The following is a 25,204-nucleotide window of genomic DNA, read 5'->3' as shown; positions in this document are numbered from 1 at the left end:
ACACTCAACATGAGAGACAAACACTCTGCCAGTTGAGAATGCATCCTCTCTTACCTAAAAATATACATCTAGATGGTGACTTAACTCTTTTTTGCAGAGTGGATGGCAACAGGATTTAGTGAGAAAAGCCAGGGACACAAAGACGTACTTGAAATGCAAGATTTAACCAAAAAATACTGAGAACGCACACATCCAGGTACCAGTCTCTATTTCAAGATGGATTTAGAAATAATCTGCTCTATTATCAATATACAATACTCTTCCTGCTACAAAAAGCTATCACCTCATCAGCTGTGTCCCAGGCAAGACCTGTCAACACACAACAGCACACAAAACTTTCTATTTTGTCAGAAACAGATTTTTATTTAAACAGAAACCTAACTGCTGCACCCGTAGTAAATTAAACCCTTAAAAACAAAAAAGGTAAGTCAAGTCCAAAATTATCTTCGCTTCTGGAAAATGTTGCCACGGCCCATTCCACGACCTCTTCCTCTTGCAGCCACTGAAGAAAAAAAATAAGGGATCATGTGGATCTGACATAACTGCATGTTTATAAGAATCTACACGTCTTGTATCAAAGATATTTTTGCAGTGCCAATCACTATAGTATCTAGCCTCTTGTGCTGGGTTAGCAGTGTGGAAACTAGGTTACGCTATACAGTTCAGAAGGAGATGTACTGCTCTAATTCCCAGAGTGCTCTATGATGGGGAGCAGAAGCTAATGTTTACATGCTTCTAGTCATGAAACAGATGCAACTAACAGATTGGCAGTAAAACAAAATGAAACGTTTGTATTCATTCCATTTAGTGGCACAAACCTGCAGCCCAGGAGACCTAGATTAAGAAGTCAGTGCCATGCCAGAGACATTTTTAAATAACATTTTATCACCACCATTATTACATACCACGCTTGAACAGATTTCGAAGTGATCTACAAACATCTTAATCCCTATAAGCAAAAACCTTTTCAAAGTAATCTAAATAAGCATAAACAGCCCCAAAATATTTGCTCTTAATCATTATGCACCAATCCACATAATTTAGGCCTAGTCAAAGATAAAGGAAGTCTGACTTAAGTTCAAATCCTTGTGTATTTAAGTGCCATTTTTACATTTAAATTAATTCTTCAATGATAACTGAAGTAGATATGATTAACCCAATGATTCAAATAGCTGCTTCAGAATCTGCACACATATACTCAGGGAGCACAAAATCTTCAGTTTTATGTGGGAGAGTTGAGTTGAGATTTTAACTAACTAGACCCTTAAGACCCTAGTATTTTTTGAACTAATATTACTATTTTTAAATTTTCTAAAGCACTAGAAATTTGAGTTTGACAATAAAATCAAGGGGGAGGGGAAGGGGGGGGAATAAAGTGCAAACTTCCCAGTTATTAAACTTTCCCCTCTGGATACCTGCCAAATAAACTCCTCTTACTCCTTGTGACATTCATACTTAAGTGATGTAATAAACCGAACTCTTTGTACTACAGAACTCTTGATAATGACAGCCACTTCAGTTTCCTAATTGACAGGAAACTTAATGACCAAACACAGAGGTACCCACCTTGGGCTTTGAGAATAGCTGCTTTGCCTCGTCCAGCCCCAGAACCCTGGTTTTTATTCTTCATACTCTTTAACATAGGAGCATTTTTCAACATATCTGGCAAAATGAGGAACCGTATCTTGCTACCCCTAATGTACACCTGCTCCAGCTGTGCCACTCTCCCATCTCTGTATGTCACTGTTATGTTGGACATCTGGAAGACATAAAACTGATCAGTGCCTATAACAGCCTATTAAATAGTGAAATGTTCCAATTTGTTTTGGCTACTGAATTCTGATTTAAAGAAGTCTTCTTTCAAACACAGAAAGCTCTCTGGCTACGTAATAGCATGAGCATGTGTGTTCAACAGAATAGCTTTCCAGGACTGTTTTGAAACTGATTTCTAAGAGAAGCTTTCATCTGTTTTGTGCTAACATGGATTGGTATTTTTCAGAAGTTGCAGCAAGTTGACTAATGTAAATGGAATCCCAATTAAGAGAATCCCCTGAAACAGCACCGCAAGATCACTAAGAATCTTTCAAAGACATCATAATCTTACATAAGTTTGGTCTTTTACTTGTGTGCACAGTGTTTGTTAGAGTAATCTAGCCAGCAAAAATCAGATTCAGCATTCAAGATCAGATCAGCATACAAGTACACAGCAGATTTACATTAGACTGGGTGTGTGTGTAAAAAACATGGTTGAGCGGGGGAGGAGAGGGGGTGGAGAAGAAGAGAATAACCCATTGAGCCTGGTACACAAAGAACAATAAGACCAAGGACTATTTAAATCATTACTCAGAAGTTCTGTTAACTCTGGCACTCTTTGTCAATTGCAGTTATTTATGGGAGACAACACATTTTAAACTATTGCAATTTTACTAATCCTGGGGATTTAGTAGGCTATTTTGATCCCTCCCAGAGTTGTATTTCTAGTAACAAATTCCTAAAGTTGTTCACATTAACACATATAAGCTTTGTTTACATTAGGGATAAAACAGGAACTCACTGACAAGGGGAAATCTCTTTCCTTCTGTAGTATCACATATATTAGTTTATTCTAACAAAAGTAATTTCTTATGAGATGAGAATGATTTGCGATTTGAATGTGAAACTCTAGTTCTAAAAATCAATTAGAATTACACCATATTCAAGTATCTGGCTTTGTGTGTGCTTTAAAAAAAATTTATGATATAGTTTTTCAAAACACTGATTTAGAGAAAACATATCCTGAGCTAATGAGTCGAGTCGAAGCTAGCTGTTGAAATAACGAACGATATTAGCAGAAATACCATTATCTCAAACTAGTCACAGAACAGAGTTCTGAAAAATGCATAAGAATTTCTGATAGGAACAGGTGCTCCTGCCTATAAACCAAAAAGTTTAAGCTGTCCCCTCTCTAGAATGTCACAAGAGAGACTCATTTTGGCAAAGCTATGAAGCAGGATAACTCATCTTTCTTTATCTCTGAGTAGAAATTGTCAGCTTTACTTAAATATTGACAATCAGCCAAAGATGGACCTTTCCAAAAATACACCATTCACATCCCCTTTTCCCACACATACCTGGCAGTTCATGTTGTCCTCAGCCTCAATGAGTTTGCCACGGTAGACTTCCCCTGTATTGGTCTCACATGTCACGATGTGGCCCTCTGCCTCATGCAGCACTTTAATTGGCACTCCGATGGACATCTTTGCAGCAGTACAGCTCTAAACCTAGGCCAAAAAAAAGGAATAGTGTGTAAGTTTCTTTGCCTACATAATACAGATTTTCACTTAGACACCTTTAACAAACTTTTCTAGTCTAGAAAATACAGGACTACTCACTCGTTTTTTGTTTTTTTTTCTTCACTTTTCCCACAGATTCAGTGTCCTTAAAAAGTGTCAACTTGATAAACAGGACTTCTGTCACCATGGCTATTCCCAGAACAGGTCATCAGTGTTAAGGCTTCTGTGCACATTGAACTGCTATGTAATTGCCCAATAGTTTTATTTTAAAGACTATGTTGGTCTCAAAATCTTGGTGGCAGGGAAAGAAATGGGGAACTCAGAGAGAGTCATGGAGGATGGGGAAGAAAAACTTTACAAATTTTCTACATTTTCAGAAGTACTGAGGAATTTGATGGGTTAGTCAAGAAACAGGAGTGAGAGGCTCTTTTATAATAATTTTAGAAGAGTTAAGTAGACATAACTAACTTTGTGATGGCCCATACCAGCCAAATGAAACCAGAGTAAGAATACCAAAGCAGTGGAATCAGCAGTTTCAAAACACTAGCTTGCTACTAGCGAAAGAAAATACTACTTTCCTTTCAGTTAGAGATGCTGACTCACACACAGTGTATTCACAGAATCTCATTTCTTGATGGAAGTGATACTTACAAAGAGGTAGGAACTACATAAAGAGCATTCCATATTACATTACTGTATTTCTAAGTATCATAATAAAAACATACAACATGCTGGACATTCCCCAAGATATAAATGTTAGTGTAATGTCTCACAAGCTTGTGATGGAGGTATCTGTACCACATAGGGGATTTTCTCAAGCTTTGGGAGCACTGTTTTAGTGCACAAATTTTCTATTAAAGTGACACAGAAGCAATGTGACTTAAAGTGACATTTCTGATACAAGAGCTATTTCCTTTCAGAAATGCCTGAGGTTGAGAATATATATGGTCTCCACTAGAAGAATTACCTTACCATACAGGAAAGAGTTGTTATATCCATGTTGGTCCCAGGATATTAGAGAGAAAAAGTGGGTGAAGTACTTCCTTTAATAAAGATATAAGAGCTCTGTGTAGCTTGAACCCTTGTCTCCTTCACTAACAGAAACTGGTACAACAAGAGATATTACCTCTTTAGAATTGGAAAGAAATGGCTAAGGAGCCTATTAAAATGATATGGCAAGGCCAGCGATGTGCATTACATCCTGATGCTGCAAATCCTTACTTATGCAGTCATGGACCTAAAGGGAACTATTTATGTAAGTAAATTATTTATATATATATATATATATAAATCTCATTAAGTAATTCTTACTAACCATCTAGAGGGTATGTTTTGAACTACATAAAAAACCGACTCCTATCTAATTTAATAGATGAAGGACTCACCTGGCAGCTACACTGCATGGTTCTGGTCTCTCGTCTCACCCCATCCCTTCCCCGCTGTAACTAGGACTGTTGTAATTAAAGAGGACGAAAGGTGGTGGGAAAATCGTGTGTGGGGAGGTGGGGGTGAGGTGAAATGGGATGTTTCTATACTCAGTTGAAGGCAGTTCTAAACTTTAACCCTTTTTGTTTTATTAAAAGTCAGAAAGGACTTCTTAAAAGGGGCAGGTTAGTCAGACATACAAGACCTTCCACCGTGGCGCCCGGTCATACCCCGCCAACCTCCTGGGCCGGGAAAAGCAAAGGACCCAGCTACACCAATGCTCCACGGGGAGATCCCGACACACTCCTGGCGCGGTATTAAAACAAATCCGCCTCCACAGCCGTTAACCCCAGACGAGCTACAAGGCTCACGGCACCCACGTTGCCTCACCACTGCAGAGCTCGGGTCCTGACGGTGTCCCGGGGGATGGGGCGCCGACGGGAGCCCGGGCCCTCGGGCCACTGGGGGAGGGGAGCGCTGAGAAGAGACCCTCCCCCCACGGGGCCCCAGCCCAGCTCCCCACCCACCGGCCGGTGAGAGGCCGCGCTCCCGCCTGCCACTTACGCTCCGCGAGGCACCTCTCTATTCAGCGTGGGCTCAGCTTTACCGCTCTAATGGCCTCCCCCGATATCCCACCATGCCCCGCGCACCGGAACCGGAAAGGCCTCACTACCCGGAGAGAGCGCTTCCCGAGCGCCTCTCTCCTTTCAACTCTATGGTTCGTGAGCGGGCCCCCGGAGAGGGCGTCCCGCGGGGATACACCAGCCCCGAACAAAGGTTCCGCCTGCTTCCCCGGCCTGCGTGGCGGGTCGGGAAACCATGGCTCCGCCGCTGCGAGTTTTAACACACCCGGCCCCGGGGGCAGAGGTGAAAAGCCCCCCCCCCCGCCCGCCCGCTGTATCACTCGGGCATCTGGCTGGGGGTGCACATATACCCCCATAACGCCTGCCCTGTGGGGACTGCCCCGCGGACCCGCCCGGGGAGGGGGACGTGCGCTGCCGACAGCTGCCGGGGGCGGCGGGAATAGCCCCGGGGGCGGGTATGGCGACGCCGTCTTGAGCGCGGCCCGCTCCCTTCTCGCCACTTCCCCCCCCCAAGTCCCCGCTGTGCGGGGCTGGGCCCGGAGCCGCAGCTCTCCCGCCCGCCGCATCCGCAGCTCCTGCCGCCCCGCCCCTGCCAGGCAGCAGCACCGGGGCCGGCAGGAGCAGCGCCGCTCCGAGACATGTGGGGGTCCCGGCCCCGCCAAGCCTTGCAGCCCGGCCCGGGCCTGGCGGCCGCTCACTAAGCGGCCTGGCCCCCTCTCCGCCGGCATGAAAAGCCCCAAGGAGGCCGCGGACTCGGAGCCGCCCTCAGGTCAGTGTGTCCCCGGGCGCGGCCGGGACGGGTTTTGGGGCCCAGCAAACGAGCCTCCTCCGAGCGACGCCCGCCCCCAGGGCACCCTCGCCAGCCCCTGCCCGGGCAGCCAGCCCACCCCGATGCCTCGGACCCCTGCCAGGGGGCCGGAGCCGCCTCGGACCCCCAGCCCCTTCGCTGCGCCCTGCCCGGGGGGGATCCAGACCCCCAGACCCTTTCTGCATAACAATCTAACCCCCACTTGGCCACTTCATTTCAAGCGACGGCCTCCTACACGCGTTACCCCTTCTGCTTGACATCCGTCCCAAACTGTATTTGGCTCAGTGTCTCTGCTTCCTTTCCCAGAGCTGAGGAAAGATCTCTGCGTAGCTTGAAAGCTTGTACCTTCCACCAACAGAAGTTGGTCCAATAAAAGATGCCTACATTGACTCTCTCATGAGAAGTTTGAGGCATTCGCAGGCCCTGACTGGTCTGCAGCCCTTGCCGGCAATAGTCCTCTGCACACCCGCTGTTGTTCACACTGTGATCACTAATACAGCAGGTGAAGATTTAGAGCTAAAGCAGTATTTTAAAGGCTGGAGGAGATACCAGAAAAAATTACCTGTCCCTATAAGAGATATTACCCCCAAGCATATTAAGGTTCTGATTCTGCAGAGATGCCTGGATGGGATTTTTAAATCAGATGCTGCCGGTGAATGTAACTGCATGAATGGGGGGAGGGGGCTAGAATTAAACAGCTAAGACGGGGTCTATGCCCACTTCCCTGAGCACCGTTCTGCAGCGTCTTCTATAACTAATACCTTGTGCGGAAGCTCTTCCTGTTGAACTGGGTTCAGTGTGAGAATCTGGGTATAATTTAAATACCAGATAGTTATTTTCCAACAGAACATTCTGGGCTTTTGAGTGTATAGTGAAAAAAAGAGTCCTGGGATTGGATTTGTATCACTCTGGACAGACGATAGAACTAGGGCACTCAGTTTGGGAAGATACCACTGTTCCAGGAAGATGTGGTGTCTTCGCAAGCTACCGGCAAATCCTTCGAGGATCTGTCTTCCCTACACTTCCAGGTCTATCAGATCAGGGATAATGGTTGCACCAACCTGCCTAAGATCCATGTTGAGGAGGAGGGTGGTACTGTCCACTAGGGATCTGGAATTAGTGGCTGCTTTTTGTAAACCTGTCACACTGAGTATTTACCAAACTGGAGATGATCATCCAGTTCAGTTTATTGCTGGAACATATTTTATCACTTCATTTATTCTAGAACAGCTGGCAATCATCCTCATCTAGGGATCTTGAAAAGTAATATGAAGTTGGTGCAGCAAAGGGTGTGTAAGGCAAGGTAGGATGGCTGGCAACTCGATAAATCAAAGGAAATTAGTTGACACATTAGGCTTCAGTTATTACTGTTTGAGATTATAATGTAGAAAATGTGTTCTTGGACCTAATGGGGTAGAGTCCTTAGTGGAAAATGAGGTTAGTATAATCCACCAGCAGGGATTTATGACAAATGATTTATAATTCCTAATGTGAGTAGGCCTTGGGGATTAGCATTTCCTTTAGTATAATGAGTTAGTACATTGATCTGTGCTGGCCAGACGTAGATTAACTAAAGAGACTTGATGTCCTCAGCAGGTACACTGGTTTTCAAAGCTACAAGGGAAAGGCTAGAAAGAATGGAATACATAGGAATGTGAGAAATTTTGGAAGGAGGCCACAAAATCCACGATGGCCTGTTTCTGCTAAAAGCATTTTGGGCATATCTTCCCTAGAAAATTACATCAAGTTAGAGCACAACCTTGAGGAGTTGATGTTGACCATGACTAGCCCACATGATGTTGAACACACCTTGTCCTGGTCTTTACACTGACTGCAAAGACACAGTTGCCATTGCATTAACACAACTTCTCACAGTCTTGCTGTAGCTCAGTGTAGTGTTCTTGAGGAGACAAGTCCTCCTATTGTTTCTGTTGATCACAGGCTCAATTAGCACTTCCTTGTGGCATGGTATGTTTTTTTGCTGGATGAACACGCTTGAGTATTGGCACATCTTTGGTGGTTAGAGTGCACAGAAGGTTGCCACAGTCACAAAGTCTGTTTAAACCCAGAGACTCAGTTTTGGACACACCACAAAAGAAGATAAAAAAGTCTGTTGATCTCCTGATCTCTCTCTTAGGGTGTGATTACCGCTTTGTGATCATACAAGGGCCATGACCAGAAAAAAATTTAGGGCGGAAGAGGTGGATGAATTTGCTACAGAATTGGCCAGACCTGTAGCAAAGAGGGAGTGTCAGGTTAAAACAGATGCTTAATGGTTCACTTACTTTTACAATTTGGAAAAGGACCGTTTAAAAAAAATACTAAATTTATGCTGAGAAGCATAACCTGCTAATGGGACAAAATAAAAAGTGTTTCTCAAGTGCCCCAGTACAGCACAAGAGGACTGCTAATACTAATGTGTGGAAGGATACACACATCCAGGCTAACTCACCTATCATGCTCTTCTAACGATGCGTTGTTTTTACTCCAGCTGACTATGTCCAGTTGCAAGTGCCAGTTATTCAGCAGTTGTACCATTGGGACTGTGGGCTAGCCTGCTCCAGGATGGCATTGCAGTAAGTAACTGATTGTGGTTCAAAGGAGTGGGTTTGAGCATGGGGAGTTGGGAAATGTTATCCCCACTGTAGGACCCTTCCTAAGACCAGGATCGAAGATCAAAGGAGAAAAGTTGGGTGGGGCAGCTGTGACTAACCTCACATCTTCATCAGACCATATTTTCTCCAATGCCCTGCAAAGGATTACTGCTGCCACGTTGGGCATAGCACCAGTATTCCAGCAGGAGGAAAAGAAAACACAGACGAAGGATAATTAACCAAGTTTCTTGATATATACAAAATATCTGATTAACTTTAAGAACTCTGTAGATTAGCATGTTTAACCCAATAGAATGTTATCCTTGCAGATTAGCACGTTTTGTCTGACAGAATGTTCTCTCTGCTTATTGGAACTGTTACAAATCACAGCATTATAATTCCCTTGAATTCCTCTGTGTGTGTCTTCAAATGACAAGCAGGTTTCTTCTGTATTTATAAGAGTTAGTATCTTGCCACTGTCCTATTGGGCATCCGTTCTGTGGGGTAAATGTTTTCTGTTCCAGGAATATGAATTTCAAAACTACTCTCTGTGTTGCCCATTTTCTTTAACCTACTAGCTGTCCTGCTGAACTAGTCTTTCCTTCCACAGAGGAACACGAGCTTAGGTGCAGGAGAGTGAAATACCTATTTAGATGTCCACTTAGTAGATATGAAGCAGAAGATTTTCATTTCTCTCCATCCCTTCTGCCAAGACGTTAGTCCGTGCGCTGGTAATTTCCCATCTTGACTACTGTAACCTCTGCCTCTAGCCTCTCCATCCCCCTCTCCTCTTTTCCTTTCCACTTTATTCAAAACCTCCGTTGCCAAGATCGATCTTACCCTGCCGATCTGACCTTGTGTCTTTCCCTCTTGAATTCCAATGGCTTCCTTCCTTTTTTCTGCATTCCAAGCCTCTCAACTGTTTTTCATTCACACTACCCTTAGTGCCTAAAGCAACCTTCCTTTGAATATTTACCGAGTTCCTTTCCTCCTTCAAAAAACTCCTTCTGAAACGCACCTATTCCATGAATCAATCCAGCTATAGTTGCCATACCCCTTCCTGCATTTGCTCTGTTGAATTCGTGCTTTTAGATTGTAAACTCTTCAGGATAGAGCCCCATTATTTGTTTAGCACAGCTAACCTCTTGTACAGCATCCTGTACACCTTTAGAATTGTAAAATAATTAAGACAGCACTAAATTTCCAAAAGGGAGACAGTCACCTGTGATAAATCCAGTGAAATGCTCCCTACCCCATTTCTTTGGAAATTTGTGGTTCATTTGTGGGTTGTATTTTGGTTGTTTCTCCCTATTGTTTCAGGTTTTCCCTTTTGTGATATTAAGAGGCTTTGGACTGTTAGACACACTTTCTGCTAATGTCTTTGCTTCCCCACTTCCTCTAATACCCCAGGTATCTGAATCGTTTGAATGATGAGGAATTTCAGAAAGCCATCCGGGAACTCCGGTTAACAAAGAGTATCTGGACCATTGACTTGGCCTACCTAATGCGGCACTTTGATGTTAAGCATAGGTTCTGCACACAGACACTTGGAGTGGACAAGGGCTATAAAAATCAGGTGAGCATCTTCGTTCACTGGGAAATATCAGGCACTTTCCATCACGCTCCATCAGGGCCATGCTGGTGGAGCTGTGTTATTGATGTGGTTAACCTCCGTTCCTGTAAGCAAGGTTTGTCTATTGCCAAACTGTCCATGAAACAATTCCAAACCCAGGTTAGACATGGTCCCGGATATTTTCCGGCACCGATTCCATGATGTACGTTTTAAAAAATAGTACCAATTCAGTGTTCATGAAAGGTTCCAGCCTATTTAACAGCCTTGGAGACTGAAGCCCTCTATTTATCTACAGAACAGGTACAGCCTGGGCAGCAGCAGTGCTAGCTTCCACTACACTTCCCCCGCCAACGTGCCTCAACCTTGACCTGGAGGAACCACCTCTAGAGGTGAGAGGGGAATTCAGTCTCCATGTCCATTCAATCCTTGGCCTCTGTTGATATTGCCAACAAAAGGGCCAATTCGATCCAGTAGTGGTTATGGTTTTTCTTATGTGGAGTCCTGAAATCTAAGAACTAAGTTAATAAGACCAGATTCATTTCACATAGGCAGCTCAATAGCCATCAGCTGGAGACTGCAATAACCACTGACCTGGACTGAATTTGAACTGATGAACTAGAGGAGAGGTTCTTATCCTGTTTCCGGTGACCTGAGGGAGAATGACACCGTAACCCATTATCAACCCCCTAAACCACCCAGTCCCTCTCTAACCGGTTTTTAATTGAAGATTCACTTTACTAGGGTGAATTTCATTCTGATGAATTGTTCGTAAATTATTCTTTATCCCTTAGTCATTCTACAGGAAACACTTTGATACGGAAGAGAACAGAGTGAACCAGCTGTTCGCCCAAGCCAAAGCCAGCAAGGTGCTGGTGGAGAAGTGGTGAGCTTGTCATTTCATCTCCTTTTCCCTTTGGAGACTGTAGGGGCCTGAGTCTCCTTTCACACTTGTCTAACTCCTTTGAGTTACCTCTGACTGTGCTGGTGTAAGTCAGACTGAATTCAGGCTCCACCCCCTCTTTATTTCCCACGCTGTCTTTTCACTTCCATTGAGACAGAGGGAGGAAGCAAAATGGGAAGAAGAGCAGAAAAGTGGAGCCCTGAAAGGGGAAAAGCAGTATTTTGGATTTGCTGATGGGAAACTGGCTGTTTATTTAGGCCGAAAATTTGGTCTTCCATTAAGATAAACTAGTAGGTAATGTCTTCTAAATAGCTTTTATTAAAAAAAGTTGCCATCAGTGCTGAAGCGAATGTTGTAGTGGCACAAAACCCATTGTTCCCAGAGCGGTGCTAACACTGCTGAGCTCTGTACTTATAGAAATAAACCAAAATCAGGCATGCATGCTTTTGCTCCCTTGGAAACCCTGTAATTTACAATATTTTCCAAAGGAAGGATGACATCATAGGAGAAGGAACCTCCCCGGAGAGAGACTCAAACATGGGAGAGAGAAAAATCACACTCGTGGCTTAAAACCCTTTTGCTGACAGCAAAATTTGGAAGAGGAGAAAAGACTCTGATTGTAAATGGGTATAAACTGAAGTCAAAGAGTTGCATCCACTTCCACCAGGGTTGCATTTGACTCTGCATATTGTTTACTGGGGTGGATGAGTAGTAGCAAGAGAAAAAAGGGAAGGTACTATTTGTGCCTAGAAACAATGGCCTTATTGTGTTTTAACATGCTTTTTTAAACCTGCATTTGCCAGAGTCTTTAGTGCCCTGTTAATGTACTCAGAGTTTGCATGGCAACATCTATCCTAGTGCTGTGACCTGGGGGGAGGGGGAGGGGGAGGAGGAGGAGGCGATGGCAAAAATCTAGGCCATATCTTGCACAGTAACAAAGCTTTAGCATTTGGCTCACATCAGAGATTGGGGGGGGAGGTTGTATTTGCGCCTGTACAACACTAGGATTGAGAAGGCAAGGGGAAGAGCAGTGCCGGAAGAGATTAAAAAGGACATCAGCCTGAACATTTGGATCTGATCCAGGGGATGAGTGCAGACTGGTATGGAACACACCATCTGTCTGTGTCTCTGAATGAAGAACTTCAGCTCAAACAAATGAGATTACCAGGTGGGCATGGGTGATTTTTCATGCTCTTAAATTGGGCACAATAAAATATTAGAACAACAATCCTGGCAAGAATAGAGAGCCAGACAATGCAACTTTATAATTGGGAAGCTGTATTCTTACCTGACAAAGGTATCTTAGGATGCAGAGACCAAGATGATTGGGGATCTTATGCCATCCAATCCCTCATCTGAGAAAGACTTGGTGCTTTAGAGACCAGCTGCATTTGGGCTTCCAGGTGGTGGAATGGGATTCTACAGCATCCCTAACTGCCCCATAAATTAACTAATCTCCCTAGTGTTGAATGGTTATCTCATACTTCTGACAAAAATGCTGCTCCTCCAGGGCATCTGAGACATCCTGAGATTCTATTCATTTTAAAGCATGCTCTATAGAATTTCAGCCAGAATGGCTCTGCTCTTCACTGGCAGTGAGGGTATAATAGACTTGGATGGAATACCTACTGTCCGCAGCTGCAGTAGAGCCCTCAACAACAAAGATATGTAAAATAATCATAGCAGTCACATAATGAGATGGACATCATCCACACTCACATGGTTGGGAGAGCCCAATCCAGTGAATACAGATCTCTCTCCTACACTTCTTTGTGAATGTCTGAATTTTCTTCTGCAGCACAGTGACTGTCCAGGACATTCAGGAGCACCTGTCCCAAGGTCATGTAGCCATTGTCCTGGTGAATGCAGTCTTGTTACTGTGTGAACTTTGCTCAAGTCCTGTCAAATATTGCTGTTTCCTCCCTATTGGCCAGAAGTGCTTCTGCAGGAATCCTGACTACCAGGGCCATTTCATTGTATTGTGTGGCTACAACAAAGCCTCAGGGAGTGTCTACTACAACAACCCTGCCTATGCTGACCGTGAGTAGCTGAACTTTACTTCATTCTGTGTGGATTCTCCATCTTCTCATTACTAACATGTGCATAATGCAAAACCAGCTGGAGTTTCCCGATACCAGGCATCTGAGTCAGGCGGCACCAGCTGATTGGCCCATGATTGTTCTTACAGAATTCAGTGATTTCATTCTTTTTTGTGCTGTGATTCAGATGAAGCATTGGAAATACATTCTAATAGGTTCTTCTATGGCCTTCATACCTCTGATTGAGTATTCAGAGGGACACAGTTTAGGAGAGCTAACCTGTACACGTTTGGTATCTTGAAGAAAGAACAACATGGTGTGTGATTATACAGAGCCAACTTCTGCAGTTGTTATGCAAATAAGCATTCCCCTTGACATCAATGGGACTACTCAAGCGAGTAAGGGCTGCAAGATCAAGCCCATGAGGTCTAGTTCTTGGTTTATTCAAAGCCAGGCTAAGCGCTGTTCATGAGCAAATTCTTCCCCTGGCTCAGCTTGACTAACACTCTGCTCCTGTCCCACAGGAACATGCAGCACCAGCATAAGTAACTTTGAGGAAGCCAGGACAAGTTACGGCACAGATGAGGATATCCTGTTTATCTACACGGACAGCTGACATACAAGCTTGCTGCTTTGTCATTTCTGGTGCAGTCTGCCCAGCACTCGCATGGCAGCTGGCTGCTTGTCTCAGGACTCTTACTGCAGAGACTTAGCTCCTAAATTGCAGTGGGATCTTAAACAAGGGATGCTTTATAGACATTCATACAAATATATTGCAGTGTTGTCTTCATCTTTTTATTTCTGATGATGAACTATCTGATGTTGCAATATATAACACAAACACATTTTAATTTTAACGTTGCACATTTGAGAGCAGTTTCAAAATGCAATCCCCTCAGAGTCCAACTCTTACAGTTGGCTATGAGCTTGTTTCTGAATTAAAGACTTGAAATAAAATACACCAAGTACACAAATTTAATCTTCACTTGGAAATTTGTGCAGTTTCAGCTACACGAAGCAAGAAAGGAAAAAGAGGAAATACATATTGGTTTGCCTTCAAAACTGCCAGAGCTGATCTTCATTCATGATTTAATGATCAGAAGGGTGTAGATAGGATAAATGATTAACCTGCCCCATGATTATTTTTTTTCAAGGAAGAAAATGATTGGTCAGCTGTTGACATACTGTGGCAGATCCTATCAGCATTGCCTGCATAATGGGAATGAAATACCATTTACGAAGCAAGCTTCTTGTGTAAACCCAGCTTGACTGCTCTCAACACCTGTACCTTGGAGTTGAGTTTGCAGTTTGGACTTATTGTCAGTGGAGGATCAGTCTTCCTGCTAAGGGCTATAGGCTACTCCTTCCAAGTAGTAAGCACCGCACCTAGTGTCATTTTGCCTACTGAGTTATCTTGCATGAGTTAAGACGTCTCTAGGAATGGCTTGACCAAAGTTCTGTGTTGCCCCAAAAGGGTGACTGGTGACATTTTATTTGGGTCTAAGAAATTTTAAGTCTGTATGCAAAGGCTTGGAAACATCTTTCTGCCCACAACACTCTCCCTCTCTCTCTGCAGTATCCGGGGATCAAGTCTAGGTACAGTTTTTAAACTGTTGATTAAGCAAATGCACTAGGTAAGTAGCCACCGAAGCACTGAGGGTTTATGCCTGGCATGCAGGGGGTTGCTTTAAATGTCTGGCAGGAGAAAGAACAGATTTTGCCCAAAGCCTGTATTGTAATTTGAGGTTAAACGTTTGTTGTTGAGATTTATTGAGGGATTTCCCAGGAATAGATACTGCCAGTAGCCCGGCTCAGAACTCTGCTTCTAATTGAGAAGGCAGGGAGAACAAACTTCTCTTGGCTGAAGTCCAAAGATGTTATAGCAGGAGTCCAGACTTTCTACCTCTTCTCACTCAGCAGCTGTGTTTTGGAATAAGCAGCAGGGTCCTCACTGCACTCTGATGCTTTAAGCTAAACTGTAAGATTGCAGCAGGCTGCATGCAGCCCCTTGAACATATTATCTGGGATCACCTGCCTGGCAGAGAAGCACTGAAGTGTAGGACAGAATTCAGCTTTGTCCTTACACTTCCTACAAATTTTGACTCCCAGTCTCATCGCCTCTTGAAATTTAGCTTTATGACTTTAACTACAATATAAATGTGCTTGATTTTATACTTAGCCTTTTCAGCTGAGAATTCAGATATGTACAGTTGACTTCAAGACACGCTGGCAAACACTTTGGGCCCAAAATCTGGTCTACTCTAAAATTATAACTGGTTGGAACTCGCCTCCAAATTCTAAATGATTTTAAAAACAAAAGAAAAAAAGTTGCTATCGATGTAAGCACTATAACATTATGTTTTGTACCTAGACCTCCAGCCGAGGAGACACATCTTAAACCCATTTCCTAAAGCTGTAATCCTTGATGGTGCAGATAGTAAATACAAGGCACCCTTTCTGGTGAAAACAGTGTACAGGGAGTCAGTGTTTAGCAATACACTAAAGGATAAAAGTTGTAAGGAAAAACATTTTCTAATCTAGGTGGCTTGCAAACACTGGAGAGTACCCAAAAAGTACTTGACAGGGTATGTTCAATATAAGTTAGAGTGCTCCTTTCTTCAGTGCCTGAAATACAGTGGTAGGTGAGTAGAAATGCAGTTCCTTTGCAAAATCTGAAAAACGAGTTTGATGGAAACTTGTCTTCAATCAGAACTAATTTACAGCAGGTGTGGCTGGAATGCACTGAAGCACCCGCTGCATGTGAAGATGACTGGGAATTAGGATACAAGTCATTGGCTGACAGAACGGAAGCATCAGCAGTTCCATTACAATCACTGCAGAGGCCCTGTGGCCAAAACCACTAACAGGCTTTGCCTTATAATGCCTACAAAACTGGCTAAGCTACCAGCTGGCCACTGACTTAGAGAATTGTATGTCCAAGTCCATTTGTGTGTAATGCTTCACTGTGAAGGATTTCTAGCTATGTTACTAATAACACATCTGTAAACTAACTAGTCAATATCTTTTTTTAATCTGTGCTTTTTTTCCCATCACATAACTCCTCCAATATAATTTAATCACCATGGAATTTATTTACTGAAAAGGGTGTGTTTAGCCCAATGAAAATCGTTCTTACAGAGGGGTTAAGAGTAATGATATGTTGCCATACAGCTGGTTTGAGCTGGACTGTATTTGGTTCTGGTGTTCAGATTCTGGTTTTGAACCAATTTGAGAGCAGACATTACACTGCATGTATTCAACTCAAAGACAAAATGGAATCTTGTCTCATTGTGAGAATACCTAACGTAAATGATGGAAGCATATATATGGGTGTAATCATTTTTACTGCTGTTTGGGTTAAGTAGTATTTGGGTGGCTGGGTTTTAAATAGTTAAATGGAATTTAAAGATTAAATTACAGCTGATGAAGTGACAAAGAAAACAGGAGCCCTTCACTGCCACATGAACTCCTACAGCCAAGGAAAACAAGTTGAAGACTGCCCTGGAAAATGAGCCTAGAGAGAAGAGGTGAAGGCCATATTTGAGTAGAGCTGATATTGAGAAGGTATGAGTCAAATGTTAGGTTAAGAAAGAAGTTAATTGGGCAAAAATACAGAATGTCTATCTTTTTTCAATTAGAAGTTTGCTTATCAAAAAGTTCACCCTGAGAATGTTTCTGTGTAATACCTTGTTTTATTCATATTGTCCACAGCAAAGAAAGGGATATTTTACATGCAGAGAAATTTTATACATAAATATATTTTTTCTGTAATTGAGCCATTCTCAATAAAGGTTTTAAGTGAACCCTATAGCATAGTGTAGCAGTAGCAGCTGTATTTGTCAACTAGTTTATTATGCAAAAATGTGTGAAGATCTTTAAAAGAAATATGTATTAAACTAAAAATGATACAATTAGCTGAAACTGCCATTTTGAAACTCTTAAGAGACAAATATTTACTTCAGTTGTGGGTACGCTGTCATTAGGATTTAGGGTCTTATTCCTTTCACTTTTCCCAGACACATCACTACATCAGACTATAATGGGCAAACAAAAAGGGAAGCAAAACTGGTTACATTCCCAGCTCAAAGCATTCCATGTACCGTTGCTATCCACACCCTACATTTGTCTCAGGCATCACACAACCAGTGGGTATCCTAGCTGAGTGCAACTCTTTGGTTGAGGTCTTCTGCTCTGCACTGGGTGCAGTCTACACCAATTTCTCTGCATTGTTTGAAAGAAGCCACAAGAATTGCAACTGCTGCACCAGTTCAGCTGCTCCTTCTAATTCCATCTCACAATGCAATGCTGGGCTTTTGGACGTTCCTTAATAGCCTCTAGCACCATTACTGGGTACTACAGGAGTACCCAAAAGCATTGGTTCAACTTATGGTGGTATGGTGTGGGGTGGGTATATGTGCTAAATTGCTGCAAGGTCAAACTAGGTGATAAACCGTAATGTCCTGTCATCATCCTTGCAATAGTTTCATTTGCTAGTGTTTACATACTTTTAATGGGATCAATACACAGAAGCCTTATCTGCACCAGTGATTCCCAACTAGTGGTCACGTCCTGTTTGGAGCCACTATCTGGTTCTAGGTGGGCTGTATTAAATGCTTTATAATACAAAACAATAGAAGGAAAGCAATTAAATCCCAGACTCTACAGTTAAATTGTATAAAAAATAAATATGGCCAAATCTCAACCTGGCGGTGGTGCTATACAGAGAGATAACAGAAGATAGGCAAAAATACCCCACTGGAGAGAGAGAACAAGTCCTGCTGCTTACAAGCATTTCAGGCAGTTAGTTTTGCCACAGAGCTGGGGTTCCCTGCTTTCTTGTGCTGCTTGGATTAAGTGCTTAATGTGGGGGTGACACAGGGAGAGACAGGAAATTAAAAGTGAGCAGACAATGCATGTTATGAACAAAACTTTAAAATATTACATTTCTTTCTCTCTACTGACCCCCCCCACCCTCACCCCCTTTTCCCCACTTACATCACATGGTCTGTTCCTGCACGTGATACTGAATGAATTCCTCTAGCATTTGTTATACCCATGCATCATGCAATGGCTGTATTTCTGGTGGGACAGTCACCGGACTGAAGGTTGGAAGCTACTTGCCTATACTACAGAAAAAAACTTCCTAGGCAGCTGCCTTCATTTTTTTTTTCCTTAATGTCATTTGGGGCCCTGCTTAGAAGCTTTAGTTGCCTGTATTTAAAAACTGGCTACAGGAAAATAAGACAACAAAATCCTGAAGTGCTATGGAAGTCTGCAATAGTAATACATTCCATTACAAAGTACTGAACACTGTTAGAGTTCTGTTTGGCTTGGCTGTAATATCAAAAAAGATGTCTCGCTACAAAGCTGTCTCTGTCCTTCACGGCCAAACTAATCAATTCTTTAGAAAGCAACATTCATAATAGCTTCATGGAGTTTAGAGTAAAGCCCTAATAGAATGTGTAGCATTTAATCCTGCTTGACTGACCTTTTTAAAATTGCAGAGCATTAAGATGGTTAAGATACAAATTGGATATTAGAGGCTAGATTCTGAACTAAATTTTATCAGTATAAAACAGAATAATGCCTTTGATTTCAATGGGAGTTACTCTGGTGTTACAGACCAATTTGGTTTTAGCACTGGAAAAGGTCTACAAAGTACCCAGTGTTACCCCCTGCCGTTGTGGGATTACTTTCTCACACTGTTTACTGATCACTTGTCATAAGTGTCCCAAACAAGGGAACTTCCACCAATTCTCTTAAGAAAATGATACCCTTACATTTTCTTATTGGGAGTTCTACAAACAAATCTTTTTCTCATTTTTATTCCATCTTAGTGCTACTCCACTTGCCGAGGTACAGTACAGAAATTGGAGTAAAGAGCCCTTTAAATCGAAAAAACTGGTTTGGTCATGTGGATGGAATCCGTTTTATTTCGAGGTAATTCAGCTAATTCCAAAAGAACCGCGTACTGTAGACCAGGCCCTATATACTTTTAGACCCTTGGCTCACTCAAAGGTTTTTCTATAGCCCCCAGGTCCCTTTCATCTTCACTAAGCCAAGCCAAACCATACACATTTCATTTTAAATCTTTCTTCACGAGAGAGTTAAAAATGGTTGCCAAAAATTAGGCTCCTAAATCCTTATTTGAGCACTGACATAAGAACCTAACTTCAGCCACTCTGTTTTTGGCCAGACATTTTCCTTCTGTATTTTCCCCTGTAAAACTAGTACATGGAACATGCAGTTCATTTTTTTAAACCACCGATTTAGATACACCAATTCTCTAAGGCAGTGCTGCCCAACCTTATTATACTAGAAGGCCACAGAAATCTAAGCCCTGGTCTACACTAGGACTTTAGGTCGAATTTAGCAGCGTTAAATCGATGTAAACCTGCACCCGTCCACACAATGAAGCCCTTTATTTCAACTTAAAGGGCTCTTAAAATCGATTTCCTTACTCCACCCCTGACAAGTGGATTAGCGCTTAAATCGACGTTGCCGGCTCCAATTTGGGGTACTGTGGACACAATTCGATGGTATTGGCCTCCGGGAGCTATCCCAGAGTGCTCCATTATGACCGCTCTGGACAGCACTCTCAACTCAGATGCACTGGCCAGGTAGACAGGAAAAGAACTGCAAACTTTTGAATCTCATTTCCTGTTTGGCCAGCGTGGCAAGCTGCAGGTGACCATGCAGAGCTCATCAGCACAGGTGACCATGATGGAGTCCCAGAATCGCAAAAGAGCTCCAGCATGGACCGAACAGGAGGTACGGGATCTGATCGCTGTTTGGGGAGAGGAATCCGTGCTGTCAGAACTCCGTTCCAGTTTTCGAAATGCCAAAACCTTTGTGAAAATCTCCCAGGGCATGAAGGACAGAGGCCATAACAGGGACCCGAAGCAGTGCCGCGTGAAACTGAAGGAGCTGAGGCAAGCCTACCAGAAAACCAGAGAGGCGAACAGCCGCTCTGGGTCAGAGCCCCAAACATGCCGCTTCTATGATGAGCTGCATGCCATTTTAGGGGGTTCAGCCACCACTACCCCAGCCGTGTTGTTTGACTCCTTCAATGGAGATGGAGGCAATACGGAAGCAGGTTTTGGGAACGAAGAAGATGATGATGACGAGGAGGTTGTAGATAGCTCACAGCAAGCAAGCGGAGAAACCGGTTTTCCCGACAGCCAGGAACTGTTTCTCACCCTAGACCTGGAGCCAGTACCCCCCGAACCCACCCAAGGCTGCCTCCTGGACCCAGCAGGCGGAGAAGGGACCTCTGGTGAGTGTACCTTTTAAAATACTATACATGGTTTAAAAGCAAGCATGTGAAAGGATTACTTTGCCCTGGCATTTGCGGTTCTCCTAGATGTAGTCCTAAAGCCTTTGCAAAAGGTTTCTGGGGAGGGCAGCCTTATTGCGTCCTTCATGGTAGGACACTTTACCACTCCAGGCCAGTAACACGTACTCGGGAATCATTGTAGAACAAAGCATTGCAGTGTATGTTTGCTGGCATTCAAACAACATCCGTTCTTTATCTCTCTGTGTTATCCTCAGGAGAGTGAGATATAATTCATGGTCACCTGGTTGAAATAGAGTGCTTTTCTTCAGGGACACTCAGAGGAGCCCATTCCTGCTGGGCTGTTTGCCTGTGGCTAAACAGAAATGTTCCCCGCTGTTAGCCACAGGGAGGGGGGAAGGTTGAGGGGGTAGTCACGCGGTGGGAGGAGGCAAAATGCGACCTTGTAACGAAAGCACATGTGCTATGTATGTAATGTTAACAGCAAGATTTACCCTGAAAGAGTGTAGCCACTGTTTTATAAAATGTGTCTTTTTAAATACCGCTGTCCCTTTTTTTTTCTCCACCAGCTGCATGTGCTTCAATGATCACAGGATCTTCTCCTTCCCAGAGGCTAGTGAAGCTTAGAAAGAAAAAAAAACGCACTTGCGATGAAATGTTCTCTGAGCTTATGCTGTCCTCCCACACTGACAGAGCACAGACAAATGCGTGGAGGCAAATAATGTCAGAGTGCAGGAAAGCACAAAATGACCAGGAGGAGAGGTGGCGGGCTGAAGAGAATAAGTGGCGGGCTGAAGAGAGTAAGTGGCGGGCTGAAGAGAGTAAGTGGCGGGCTGAAGACAGGGCTGAAGCTCAAATGTGGCGGCAGCGTGATGAGAGGAGGCAGGATTCAATGCTGAGGCTGCTGCAGGACCAAACCAGTATGCTCCAGTGTATGGTTGAGCTGCAGCAAAGGCAGCTGGAGCACAGACTGCCACTGCAGCCCCTCTGTAACCAACCGCCCTCCTCCCCAAGTTCCATAGCCTCCACACCCAGACGCCCAAGAACGCGGTGGGGGGGCCTCCGGCCAACCAGCCACTCCACCACAGAGGATTGCCCAAAAAAAAGAAGGCTGTCATTCAATAAATTTTAAAGTTGTAAACTTTTAAAGTGCTGTGCTTAAAGTGCTGTGTGGCATTTTCCTTCCCTCCTCCACCACCCCTCCTGGGCTACCTTGGTAGTCATCTCCCTATTTGTGTGATGAATGAATAAAGAATGCATGAATGTGAAGCAACAATGACTTTATTGCCTCTGCAAGCGGTGATTGAAGGGAGGAGGGGCGGGTGGTTAGCTTACAGAGAAGTAGAGTGAACCAAGGGGCGGGGGGTTTCATCAAGGAGAAACAAACAGAACTTTCACACCGTAGCCTGGCCAGTCATGAAACTGGTTTTCAAAGCTTCTCTGATGCGTACCGCGCCCTCCTGTGCTCTTCTAACCGCCCTGGTGTCTGGCTGCGCGTAACCAGCAGCCAGGCGATTTGCCTCAACCTCCCACCCCGCCATAAACGTCTCCCCCTTACTCTCACAGATATTGTGGAGCACACAGCAAACAGTAATAACAGTGGGAATATTGGTTTTGCTGAGGTCTAAGCGAGTCAGTAAACTGCGCCAGCGCGCCTTTAAACGTCCAAATGCACATTCTACCGCCATTCTGCACTTGCTCAGCCTGTAGTTGAACAGCTCCTGACTACTGTCCAGGCTGCCTGTGTACGGCTTCATGAGCCATGGTATTAAGGGGTAGGCTGGGTCCCCAAGGATACATATAGGCATTTCAACATCCCCAACAGTTATTTTCTGGTCTGGGAATAAAGTCCCTTCCTGCAGCTTTTGAAACAGACCAGAGTTCCTGAAGATGCGAGCATCATGCACCTTTCCAGGCCATCCCACATTGATGTTGGTGAAACGTCCCTTGTGATCCACCAGAGCTTGCAGCACTATTGAAAAGTACCCCTTGCGGTTTATGTACTCGGCGGCTTGGTGCTCCGGTGCCAAGATAGGGATATGGGTTCCGTCTATAGCCCCACCACAGTTAGGGAATCCCATTGCAGCAAAGCCATCCACTATGACCTGCACAGTTCCCAGGGTCACTACCCTTGACATCAGCAGATCTTTGATTGCGTGGGCTACTTGCATCACAGCAGCCCCCACAGTAGATTTGCCCACTCCAAATTGCTTCCCAACTGACCGGTAGCTGTCTGGCGTTCCAAGCTTCCACAGGGCTATCGCCACTCACTTCTCAACTGTGAGGGCTGCTCTCATCTTGGTATTCATGCGCCTCAGGGCAGGGGAAAGCAAGTCACAAAATTCCATGAAAGTGCCCTTACGCATGCGAAAGTTTCGCAGCCACTGGGAATCGTCCCAGACCGGCAACACTATGCGGTCCCACCAGTCTGTGCTTGTTTCCCGAGCCCAGAATCGGCGTTCCACAGCATGAACCTGCCCCATTAGCACCATGATGCATGCATTGGCAGGGCCCATGCTTTCAGAGAAATCTGTGTCCATGTCCTGATCACTCACGTGACCGCGCTGACGTCGCCTCCTCGCCCGGTATCGCTTTGCCAGGTTCTGGTGCTGCATATACTGCTGGATAATGCTTGTGGTGTTTAATGTGCTCCTAATTGCCAAAGTGAGCTGAGCAGCCTCCATGCTTGCCTTGGTATGGCGTCCGCACAGAAAAAAGGCGCCGAACGATTGTCTGCCGTTGCTCTGACGGAGGGAGGGGCGACTGACGACACGGCTTACAGGGTTGGCTTCAGGGAGCTAAAATCAACAAAGGGGGTGGCTTTACATCAAGGAGTATTTCAGGCAGGACTTCACGGAGGGTTCCAATAAGAAATGGTGCACCTAAGTTATCGTTCTTATTGGAACAAAGAGGTTAGCCTGGCCTCTGATTGATACATGGCTAGATTTACCTCGCTGCACCTTCTCTGTGAGTGACTGCAGTGTGACCTAGAGGAATGAGTCCCCTAGACAGGGGAGGAGGCAAATGAGTACAAAACAAATCTGGTCTATTTCTTGTTTTGACCCACTCCATCTATCTTTTCCATCTTTGGCTGGCAGCAGACGGTGCAGAAGGACTGCATGCCATCCACATCTCATGGCTGCTCGGCAGAAGATGGTACAGTACGACTGCTAGCCATCCTCATCTCTTGCCTGCCTGGCAGAAGATGGTACAATATGACTACTAGCAATCCTCATCTCTTGCCTGCCTGGCAGAAGATGGTACAGTACGACTGCTAGGAGTCCGTATCGCCTACCTGCTCACCATAAGACGGTTCAATAGGACTGACTGCAGGACTAAAGAGAATGACCTGGTCAAGTCACTCCAAATTTAGTCCCTGCGCCCATGTCTGCCCAGGCGCTCCCAGCCGACGTGGCCAGGAGCACATCGGACACGACGAGGATGACTTCCAGTCGTATTGCACCGTCTGCTGCCAGAAGGCAATGGGTTGCTGCTACTGTGCAGCAAAGCCGTACCGCGTCTGCCAGCACCCAGGAGACATAGGGTGACGGTTACCTGAGCGGGCTCCATGCTTGCCGTGGTATGGTGTCTGCACAGGTAACTCAGGAAAAAAGGCGCGAAATGATTGTCTGCCCTTGCTTTCACGGAGGGAGGGAGGGAACGAGGGCCTGACGATACGTACCCAGAACCACCCGCGACAATGTTTTAGCCCCATCAGAGTGCTCCATTGTGACTGCTCTGGACAGCACTCTCAGATGCCCGATTGTTTGCCGTTGCTCTGACGCCGGGAGGGGCGACTGAGGACACGGCTTACAGGGTTGGCTTCAGGGAGCTAAAATCAACAAAGGGGATGTCTTTACATCAAGGAGTATTTCAGGCAGGACTTCACAGAGGGTTCCAATAAGAAATGGTGCACCTAAGTTATCGTTCTTATTGAAACAAGAAGGTTAGCCTGGCCTCTGATTGATACATGGCTAGATTTACCTCGCTGCACCTTCTCTGTGAGTGACTGCAGTGTGACCTAGAGGAATGAGTCCCCTAGACAGGGGAGGGGGGGAAGCAAATGAGTACAAAACAAATCTGGTCTATTTCTTGTTTTGATCCACTCCATCTATCTTTTACATCTTTGGCTGGCAGCAGACGGTGCAGAAGGACTGCATGCCATCCACATCTCATGGCTGCTCGGCAGAAGATGGTACAGTACGACTGCTAGGAGTCCGTATCGCCTGCCCGCTCACCATAAGACGGTTCAATAGGACTGACTGCAGGACTAAAGAGAATGACCTGGTCAAGTCACTCCAAATTTAGTCCCTGCGCCCATGTCTGCCCAGGCGCTCCCAGCCGACGTGGCCAGGAGCACCTCGGACATGACGATGACGGCTACCAGTCGTACTGTACCGTCTGCTGCCACAAAGCAAGGGGTTGCTGCTACTGTGTAGCAATGCCGTACCGCGTCTGCCAGCACCCAGGAGACATAGGGTGACAGTTACCTGAGCGGGCTCCATGCTTGCCATGGTATGGCGTCTGCACAGGTAACTCAGGAAAAAAGGCGCGAAACGATTGTCTGCCCTTGCTTTCATGGAGGGAGGGAGGGAACGGGGGCCTGACAATATGTACCCAGAACCACCCGCGACAATGTTTTAGCCCCATCAGGCATTGGGATCTCAACCCAGAATTCCAATGGGCAGCGGAGACTGCGGGAACTGTGGGATAG

The 25,204-nt window shown here is 44.8% G+C and overlaps 3 protein-coding genes across 9 annotated transcripts; 2 read left to right on the top strand and 1 right to left on the bottom strand.

Annotated features, from left to right (window-relative positions):
* Positions 1 to 336: 336 nt before the first annotated feature.
* On the bottom strand, positions 337 to 6,421 carry SNRPD3 (small nuclear ribonucleoprotein D3 polypeptide). Of its 3 annotated transcripts, none has more exons than XM_073312817.1 (4): positions 6,334 to 6,421; positions 3,111 to 3,260; positions 1,567 to 1,759; positions 337 to 502 (listed from the first exon to the last, which is right to left on the bottom strand). In XM_073312817.1, the coding sequence occupies exons 2-4, from the start codon at positions 3,234 to 3,236 to the stop codon at positions 441 to 443; spliced, it is 381 nt and encodes a 126-aa protein (XP_073168918.1). In that variant the 5' UTR covers positions 3,237 to 3,260; positions 6,334 to 6,421; the 3' UTR covers positions 337 to 440. The 3 variants fall into 3 exon arrangements, with proteins under 3 accessions (XP_073168918.1, XP_073168916.1, XP_073168917.1); XM_073312815.1 differs by lacking the exon at positions 6,334 to 6,421 and adding an exon at positions 5,262 to 5,368; XM_073312816.1 differs by lacking the exon at positions 6,334 to 6,421 and adding an exon at positions 3,372 to 3,495.
* On the top strand, positions 5,623 to 14,419 carry GUCD1 (guanylyl cyclase domain containing 1). Of its 5 annotated transcripts, none has more exons than XM_073312812.1 (7): positions 5,623 to 6,050; positions 6,396 to 6,591; positions 8,581 to 8,665; positions 10,094 to 10,259; positions 11,048 to 11,139; positions 12,956 to 13,197; positions 14,351 to 14,419. In XM_073312812.1, exons 2-7 carry the CDS (start codon positions 6,486 to 6,488, stop codon positions 14,359 to 14,361), a joined length of 702 nt encoding a protein of 233 aa, XP_073168913.1. In that variant the 5' UTR covers positions 5,623 to 6,050; positions 6,396 to 6,485; the 3' UTR covers positions 14,362 to 14,419. The 5 variants fall into 5 exon arrangements, with proteins under 5 accessions (XP_073168913.1, XP_073168915.1, XP_073168911.1 ...); XM_073312810.1 differs by lacking the exon at positions 14,351 to 14,419 and adding an exon at positions 13,721 to 14,326 and having other exon boundaries at positions 5,633 to 6,050; XM_073312814.1 differs by lacking the exons at positions 6,396 to 6,591; positions 8,581 to 8,665; positions 14,351 to 14,419 and adding exons at positions 10,552 to 10,645; positions 13,721 to 14,326 and having other exon boundaries at positions 5,627 to 6,050.
* Positions 14,420 to 14,470: 51 nt separating this feature from the next.
* Positions 14,471 to 21,900, top strand: LOC140898658 (uncharacterized). Its single transcript, XM_073312809.1, has 3 exons — positions 14,471 to 16,760; positions 19,869 to 20,472; positions 21,060 to 21,900. Exons 2-3 carry the CDS (start codon positions 19,890 to 19,892, stop codon positions 21,620 to 21,622), a joined length of 1,146 nt encoding a protein of 381 aa, XP_073168910.1. The 5' UTR covers positions 14,471 to 16,760; positions 19,869 to 19,889; the 3' UTR covers positions 21,623 to 21,900.
* The last annotated feature ends 3,304 nt before the right edge of the window (positions 21,901 to 25,204 follow it).

Source organism: Lepidochelys kempii, chromosome 15, assembly GCF_965140265.1.
Source record: "Lepidochelys kempii isolate rLepKem1 chromosome 15, rLepKem1.hap2, whole genome shotgun sequence".
Taxonomy (NCBI): domain Eukaryota; kingdom Metazoa; phylum Chordata; order Testudines; family Cheloniidae; genus Lepidochelys; species Lepidochelys kempii.
Note: the sequence above shows the minus strand (reverse complement) of the source record. Positions and strands in the feature narration are given on the sequence as shown.

Bases quoted from the DNA above. Each gene is read 5' to 3' on its own strand.
- LOC140898658 (XM_073312809.1), top strand. From the start codon at position 19,890: ATGCAGAGCTCATCAGCACAGGTGACCATGATGGAGTCCCAGAATCGC. The intron at 20,473-21,059 runs GTGAGTGTACCT...TTTCTCCACCAG, and splicing joins AGGCGGAGAAGGGACCTCTG to CTGCATGTGCTTCAATGATC.
- GUCD1 (XM_073312810.1), top strand. From the start codon at position 6,486: ATGAGAAGTTTGAGGCATTCGCAGGCCCTGACTGGTCTGCAGCCCTTG. The intron at 8,666-10,093 runs GTAAGTAACTGA...CTAATACCCCAG, and splicing joins TGCTCCAGGATGGCATTGCA to GTATCTGAATCGTTTGAATG. The intron at 13,198-13,720 runs GTGAGTAGCTGA...CCTGTCCCACAG, and splicing joins CAACCCTGCCTATGCTGACC to GAACATGCAGCACCAGCATA.
- SNRPD3 (XM_073312817.1), bottom strand. From the start codon at position 3,236: ATGTCCATCGGAGTGCCAATTAAAGTGCTGCATGAGGCAGAGGGCCAC. The intron at 1,760-3,110 runs GTATGTGTGGGA...TATGTCTTCCAG, and splicing joins AGGACAACATGAACTGCCAG to ATGTCCAACATAACAGTGAC. The intron at 503-1,566 runs GTGGGTACCTCT...TTTTTTCTTCAG, and splicing joins AGCTATTCTCAAAGCCCAAG to TGGCTGCAAGAGGAAGAGGT.